At 40.4% G+C, this 8,433-nt stretch overlaps 1 protein-coding gene across 6 annotated transcripts in view; it reads right to left on the reverse strand.

The window, feature by feature from the left end:
• Positions 1 to 2,700: 2,700 nt before the first annotated feature.
• The window catches only part of Rbm6 (RNA binding motif protein 6), a 98,774-nt gene continuing 93,041 nt past the window's right edge, over positions 2,701 to 8,433 (reverse strand). For all 6 annotated transcript variants that reach the window (XM_028756827.1, XM_028756829.1, XM_028756828.1 and 3 more), the window contains 3 exons: positions 7,658 to 7,755; positions 3,756 to 3,885; positions 2,701 to 2,949 (listed from right to left, as the gene is read on the reverse strand). In XM_028756827.1, coding sequence (XP_028612660.1) covers positions 2,824 to 2,949; positions 3,756 to 3,885; positions 7,658 to 7,755 — 354 coding nt within the window. In that variant the 3' untranslated portion in view covers positions 2,701 to 2,823. The remainder of the gene's footprint in view (positions 2,950 to 3,755; positions 3,886 to 7,657; positions 7,756 to 8,433) is intronic.

An 8,433-nucleotide genomic window follows, 5' to 3' on the forward strand; every position in this document is an offset into this window, starting at 1 on the left:
TGGCCTCATCAAGTAAGGCTTACTGCCAAGCCTAAGAACCTTAGTTCCGTCTCTGCAAACCTGCATGTTGGAGAGAACCACTCATAGTAGTCTTCTAATGTGGCAAACATGGATGCGTGTTCGCATACACCAAAAATAAGTAAATGTAAAACAACCCAAATTCAAATCACCACCCCATCATCCGTTAAAAAAAAATTCCAACAAAACAAAAACCTAGAGGTTTTTTTTTTTCCACTCTGCTCTTTGTAGGGATATTCTTACCATCATTTACGATAACTAGCCCTCTGCATATGTAGTTATTAGAGAGCTGATTTTCCTTTTCTTTAGAAAGGGTCTCTATAGTTAAGGCTAGTCTGTAACTCACAATGTAGACCAGACTGACCAAGGTCCATCTACTTAGTGTGGGACTGTTTCTGATCCTCCAGCCTTCACCTCCTGCATGCTGCGATTAGGGGTCTGTGATGGGATTAAAGATGTGCTGGAATTAGGGTGACTGAAACTGGCTGGAAATGTCTGAAAACATGCCTGTTCCTTATCTGTAGATCATAGAAAGCACTTGTAGCAGAATGTGGTGACCCATGCATGCCTTTAATCCCAGAGGCAGTTGGATCTCTGAGTTCAAGGCCAGCCTGGTCTACAAAGTGAGTTCTAGGAAAGCCAGGATGACAGAGAACTCACTGGTTGCTGGGATTAAAGGTGAGCCATCAATTTCAAACTCAAAAGCCCTTTCCCTAGACAGATTCCATTTAGGGATGAATGCCATCCTCTCAATTGTTTCCCTAGAGTCACATTGTTCTGGTGAGTAGATTAACTATATCCCCCAGGCTATCTGGTAGTTGATGTACCAAAGACAATGGAAACTGTTTTGTTTTAAATTAAGCAACACAAATAGCCAGGCGTTGGTGGTGCACGCCTTTAATCCCAGCACTTGGGAGGCAGAGGCAGGCGGATTTCTGAGTTCGAGGCTAGCCTGGTCTACAGAATGAGTTCCAGGACAGCCAGGGATACACAGAGAAACCCTGTCTTGAAAAACAAAAAACAAACAAACAAAAAAAAGCAACACAAATAAATGTATTGTTGAATAAAGTTTTAATAAAGTAGTCTTTTGTCTTTCATTTTAAAAAATTTAAAAGTTGCATCAGAGAGCTGGAGATGGCTCAGCAGTTAAGAGTGCTTGCTTGCTCTATCAGAGAATCCAAATTTGGTTTCCAGCATTCATATCAGGGAACACCAGCTCCAGAAATCCCACAAGGTCTTCTGGCCCTAAATGCACCCACCTACACACAGAGACAAATAAAAATAGTGAATCTTACTAATCAGAAAGAAAACCAAAAGTTTGGGCCAGTGAAATGGTTCTCTTGGTTAAAAGGAAATTGCCAGGCTGGAGAGATGATAGCTCAGAGGCTCTGCTCTTCCAGAGGTCCTGAGTTCAATTCCCAGCAACCACATGGTGGCTCACAACCATCTGTAATGAGATCTGATGCCCCCTTCTGGTGTGTCTGAAGATAGCTACAGTATAGGCATACAAATAAACAAAACTTAAAAAAACAACTTGCCACCAATCTTGATAATCTGAGTTTTCTTCCTTCTTATTTTTCCCAAAGAGGATTTCTGTGTATCCATGGCTATCCTGGAACTCATTCTGTGGAGTAGACTGGCCTCAAACTCAAAGATTTGCCTGCTTCTGCTTCCTGAGTACTGGGGTTAAAAGCATGTGCCACCACCATCTGGTTTGATAATCTGGGTTTTTAATCTGACTATAAATTGTCCTCTGACCTCTACATACACTGGTTTGAGTATAGGTTCCCCCCCCCACAAATATACATAAGATGAATGTTTAAAAGAATAAAAGTAGTCAGGGAATTTGGTAAATGCCTGTAATCTCAGCTCCCAGAAAGGGGGAGATAGAAGGAATATAATAAGGAGGTTGGGGCTAGGCTGAGTTACAGAGTAAAATTCTTTCAAAAGATCCCCTAACCCATTGAAATAGTAACTTTCATAAGTCTGTTAAAACCAACCAACCAACCAACCACCCACCCACCCAAACACCCAAACACCTCTCTGATTATCTGGCAAAAATAAAAACAAAAATGCTTTTGTCCCAGTACTGGAACTACAGCTATAGAAAATAAAGTGACGTTTTTGCTTTGAGACAGATGTAGGATTTTGTTTTCCTTATAGCCTTAGGGTGGTCAAAGAGCTTTTCAATCTTTAATTAGTAAACCTATATATGGAAATGTGTTTTACCTCAACAGGTACCAAAACTCAAAGGCTAAGAAAGGCTCTTTTCACTGATGAGATCAAGATCATAAACTATGTTCACTCCCTTACTCTAACAGATAGGTAGTGTTGCCTGCTGACTGTAACATTGACTGTTTCAGCATTAACTCAGACATGCCCACATGGAGGCAATTTTTTTCTTTCTTTTTTTAAAAAAGATTTATTTTGGGGCTGGAGAGTAAATATTTATTTATTTATTTTATGTATATGAGTATACTGGCACTCTCTTCAGACAGATCAGAAGAGGGCATCGGATCCCATTACAGATGGTTATGAGCCACCATGTGGTTGAACTCCAGACCTCTGGAAGAGCAGTCAGTGCTTTTAACCACTGAGCCATCTCTACAGCCCCATTTTCTAGTTCTTAACATCAAGTTCTACTTTCTATCGACTGGGGGGGGGAATAAAACTTTAACAAAATTTATTCACATTGAAAAAAAGTTTATTTAAAAAAGTTCTAGCAGCAAGAACAGTAACAAAACAAAAGGAGAGATGGACAAACAAAACAAGGAGGAAGCTGTGTCCTGTGGGATGTCTCCACTCTTAATCGAGTTCTTTATATCGAGCAAACATAACTCTTCGAACAGCGTCTCGGTAAGTCTCATTAGACTGTCTCTTGCTGGTTCTTCCTGGGGCACCACCCCCAGGTCCCCTCATCCGCCCTTCAATCTGCAAAACAAAAACAAAAAAGTCAAGTGCGATCTTTGGATAAGGAAGACCACAATGCCATAATTTAAAATAAAGGTTTCAATATTAGACACATGAGTTTTAACAGAAATGAAATGGGTAAGTCTTTTAAGGTCAGCAATTGCAGAGGCTCAACCCTATCCAAATGGGCAATATTTCCTCTGATCATCTTTTCTATGGGCTCTCCCTGAAAATAAGAGGAGCTATATCCTTCTAGGGAATCACATCTTAACTATCAAAGATCTCATAGACAGAGGTCTTTAATCTTTGATTACTGGCTCCCTGGCTTGTTTCAGTCCTTGTGTTCCCTCAAGCCCCCTGCCCCCCCCCCTTTGGTATCATTATTAGAGCCTCAGACTGAGAAGTGAGTGTCTACCTCTGAGTCACAGTTCAGCTCTCCTGGCTCTGTTTGTAATCAAAATGATCCTTTAGTCTCAAACCACTTGGCTCCTACACTGCCCTCACTGCTTGTTCCTTATATAAAAGTATGATGAACTGTATTCAACTTCCTTGCCTTCTTCTCACTGTCACGGAAATCACTAAGAGCCCAGTACAACAAATTATAACATAAAGATCTAGGGAGGAAGGGGATAAAGGTACTTTAGTGGATAAAGGTACTTGCCATTAAACCTGATGACCTGAGTTTGATTCCTACAAGGTAGAAGGAAAACTGATTTCTAGAAATTGTCCTCTGACCTCTATTTTGGGCATGTGCTCTGAGGCCAGACAGAAAAACTTAACTATATTCAAGGTTCATATAACTTCCAGGAAGACAGAATTCATCTTACCTCCTCTGATGAACCCAATCCAGGATGGCTATAGCCTAGGCCCGCCCCTTTCCTCCAGCCAGTGGCTTGCTGGGCACAGCTTCCTTTGCTACTAGTGTCAGTGTCTTCTTTATCAACAGGGTTACGATCACTATAAGAGAGACAGTTACACTTCTACCACCATTTTCAAGGTGAGCTGCTGATCTCTTGCTGAGATCTGCTTCCTAATAAGTATATTAAGCACAACCTGGTATCTGTGTAACTACGCTTGTCTTGTGGGTGCAGAGATGACTACGATTGGGCCCTGATCATGAGAAAGAACATGAACCCTTGTCAATAGATGCTTATAGGACACCGAGGAGATCAATCATGGATGTGGTAACAATGGATGTGCACCACAGAAATACAATGAAGGGAACCCAAATCTGAACAGTTACTATCAAAAGTGAAAGGGCTTTAAGCAAGAAGACACATCTGAACTGGATCTGGACAAATGAGGGGCTTATGAGCTAGAAAATGTGTAGCAGGCAAGCAAGATGACTTGTGTAGTAGAGGAGTAGCAGGAACTGATAAAGGCATGGTTTGAGGTCAGATTGTTAAAAGAAAAACAAGAAAGAAAGAAAACAGAGACAGACAGACAGACAGACAGACAGAAGAGAAAGGGGGAGGGAGAGAAGGGCAAGAAGGAGAAAGGGAAGGAGAGAGAGAGAGAGAGAGAGAGAGAGAGAGAGAGAGAGAGAGCGAGCGAGCGAGAGGGGTCTTGAACATTACATCACATTTGATACTTTAGGCAAAAATACTTTGCAGGTCAAGCCTCTTACTAGGTAACATGTGTATATGCAAAATAAGGTAGCACTGTTTTGTTTCTTTGCTATCCTGGGAATCAAACCAAGGGTTTCAGGTATGTTAGGTAAGGCCTCTACACTCTCAGTTCACAAAAGGACAGATCTCCTCATCATCATCTGGCCTTCATGGGCACTGTGTGTATGTGTGTGTGGTACATGGACATACATGCAGCAAAACATCCATGTGCATAAATAATAAAAAATTGTTTGTTTGCTTTTTGTGGTACTAGAGACTCAGGCATGCTAGGCAAGTACTTTGTGTTAGTCTATCCAAGATTAGAAAGGTCAAGTTTCTGTATACAAGACATTTCTGGTAATAGAAAGTGGATTGAAGAACAGAAGAAACCATGATTCCCTACAACTTCTGGGGTGTCTCTTATCTGGATACCTCTGTTTCTCTCAACATATCTGCTTAAAAAAGCTATTTTAAAAATCTTCGCCGGGCAGTGGTGGTGCACGCCTTTAATCCCAGAACTTGAGAAGCAGAGGCAGGCGGATTTCTGAGTTCGAGGCCAGCCTGGTCTACAGAGTGAATTCCAGGACAGCCAGGACTACACAGAGGAACCCTGTCTCGAAAAATCAACAACAACAAAAAAATCGTCAATAGGGTCCAGAGAGATACTCAGCACATAAAAACACTTGACCCTGGTTCAGTTCCAGCACCCACAAAAGGTGGTTGGCTCACAAGTGCTTTTAACACTCATTTCAGGGAATTCAAAAACCAGTTCTCTGGCCTGAATGTACTCCTGCATGCATATGGTGCACATACAGACAACTTCCCTACTACACATTTTATAATACTTATAAATGAATACATAATCTTTGTAGATTTATCTTATTTTATGTGTATGAATGTTTTAGCTGCATGTATATTTACTCATGTGTGCTGGTGCCCTTGCAGGTCAGGAGGAGGCATCAAATTCCCTGAATTGGAGTTATGGACAGTTGCAATAACGTGTGGGTGCTGGAAACTAAATCTGAGTCCTATAAAAGAGCAGTAAGTACTCATAAACATTAAGTTATCTCTCTAACCCTCAAATACATAAGTCTAAAAAAACTATCTTTAATAAACTTCCATTCCACTTATATACTTTATAGTATAAAGAAGAAAGACTGAGTAAGATAGGGTAAACAGAAGGCTATGAAGGAACTGACTCTGAAGGTTTAGAGGTACTAAACTGGGGTGCAGTCTCAGATAAGCACAAGAAGAAATAACCAAGATGTAACTGAAAACAGTTTTATTTTATGGGATAGCATCCTATTATGACATGGCTGGCTTGGAATTCACTATGTAGACTAGGCTAGTCTTAAACTAAAAAATCCATTTGCTTGTGCATTTACAGTGCTGGGATTAAAGGAATAAGGCATCAGAGAAGAAATGTTTAAAGTTCAGAAAACGGAACTGACATGTTGGCTTACTGGAGTGGCTGAGGCTCTGAGTACCTTAGAGAGTCCAAACAGAAAGCAAAGAGTCAGAATCAAAGAGTACAATGAGCAGGGCCTTAGAAAACATGTGGGATATTCCTGAAAAGGAAGAGGAAGCAAGTATGGGAGATAACATTTGCCTTTAACCCAGACACTGGGGGTGGTGGGGGAGTGAGGAGGCAGGCTCATTTTTTCTGGTTTAAAGCCATCCAGCCTCCTTCTCTTCTGCTTAGTAACCTTTTTGTCAGTTTCTTTTTCTTCTTTCCTTTCAAGGCCTCAAATACCCTTTCTTGTTATAAACAGCCAACAGAAACTCAAGAATTTGGCTGGAAAGATAGCTTAGCTGTTAAGAGCACTGACTGCTCTTCCAGAGGTCCAGAGTTCAATTCCCAGAAACCACATGGTGGCTTACAACCATCTGTAATGGTATCCGATGTCCCCTTCTGGTATGACTGAAGAGAGCAACAGTGTATTTATATACATAAAATAAATAAATTAATTAATTAAAACAAAACAAAAAAAACCCAGTTTTTTTTTAAAAAGGAAAGTATAGTAGAATTAAAAAAAAAAACAAACTCAAGAATTATCAGCAACTCTTCAATCCCACTACTCACTAAGCAAGGTGGACTTGACATTTTCCTTTAATCCAGTCACAGCCTGCCTTTGGCAATCATCTCTCATTAGACTCACAATGTAATCATCATCATTAGTCTCTGTTTAAGTGTATCTTCTGTATGCTTAATAATCCTTAAAAGTAGATTAATACCCCACTTTAAATGATTTCCTGCTACATTAAAAATACGTTGAAAGTGAACTGGTCTCTAATCTGTTGGGCAGCCTGATTTTCTGCCACTCAACAACATACTCCAAATTTAGCTCTGTCAAATCACTGTCAAATCTTGTCAAATGCACCATATGCTTTAAAACAAACAAACAAACAAAAACCCCAAACAAACAAACAAAAAAACCAAAACAAATAAATCATGCTTTACATAGTTTCCTCCAATTGAAAACTTCTCCTATTTCCTTCCATTCTGGCTTTCCTGTGAGCCACACCATCACTTAAGCCCTCTCTACTCTATGTACACAGAGCCAAGGAAAATCTATGTCTTGTCAACTTGAATATTCCTTGCACTTAGTACAGTGGCAATACATCACAGATTACCAGCAGACTTGATGGGATTCTGGGGTTATGAGATGGGGAACTGCCTGAATGGAAACAAGTAGAGGAAGCTAAGAGGTCATATTATTTTCAGCAGCAGCCAATCATTCAGTTAGTACAAAACTGGAGATTCCACAGAGAAATAGTCCAAGAATATGACATTATCTGGCTTTTAAGGAGGTACAGTATTATTGCTATAGAGTTTTGAGGATAGCCACTTTAGCCCTGGCTTTCAGTAGCAGAAGCATTTCAGGAAGCCAACCTTCCATGAAAACATGCATATATATTCAGTGTAAAAAAAACTGGTTAAATAGCCATGGTGGTCTTATTGGAATTCAGCTTCTAGTAACTTCAAACTAGAAGTTACTAGACAAAACTAGCTTCTAATAACTTCATCTCTCCCTAAGAAACAAAGTAGCAAATCATTTGCAGAAGATAGTTCTATTATTAGGTCTGTAAGCAGTGGTTTGATAAAGAATGTCTGTTCTTACCTGTCTGTTTCCCTGGAGTATTTAATCCGTTTCCTTTCTGGAGAATCAAAAGACTGTAGTTTTTCCCTTCGGTCATTTCCTTTTTCTTTAAACCTTCCCTGCGGGTAACAGAAGAGACCCAAAGTTTCCACATAAGAGGCTTGTGAAGGGGAAGTTCTCCCCTATTCCTGATATTTTGGGGGAGGGGTTGAGGTTAGGAAGATAGGCTCTTGCTGTGTTCACAGGATGAGATCATGTGATCTTCTCATTTCAGTCTTCCAAGTGCTACATATGGTCAGGCTTTATTATTTTGTGTTGCCTGAGACAGGATCTTGCCTTGTAGCTTAGGTTGACCTTGATCTTATGGAATTTTTCTTGCCTCAGCCTCAAAGCACAGGAAGTAGAAGCGAAGGCCACCATTGCCAGGTTGATTTTATTTTATTTTATTTTTTTTGGTTTTTCGAGACAGGGTTTCTCTGTGTAGCCCTGGCTGTCCTGGAACTCACTCTGTAGACCAGGCTGGCCTCGAACTCAGAAATCCACCTGTCTCTCTCTGCCTCCCAAGTGCTGGGATTAAAGGCGTGTGCCACCACCGCTGGCTTATTTTATTTTTTAAAGTTAAATTAAAAGTAAGTGCTTAACTGCTGGTTAGAGACCTAGTGCATTTAGCTGTACACTAGCTACTTCCTCCAACTTAGCTTTTAAAGTAGCCAAAGATGTTACTCTCAGTAGCCCATCTAACAATCCTTGACTTTCTCAAGTGTTTAAAGTAGCCAAAGATGTTACTCTCAGTAGCC

The sequence above is a fragment of the Grammomys surdaster genome, unplaced genomic scaffold, assembly GCF_004785775.1.
Source record: "Grammomys surdaster isolate TR1022 unplaced genomic scaffold, NIH_TR_1.0 126131, whole genome shotgun sequence".
Classification (NCBI taxonomy): Eukaryota; Metazoa; Chordata; class Mammalia; order Rodentia; family Muridae; genus Grammomys; species Grammomys surdaster.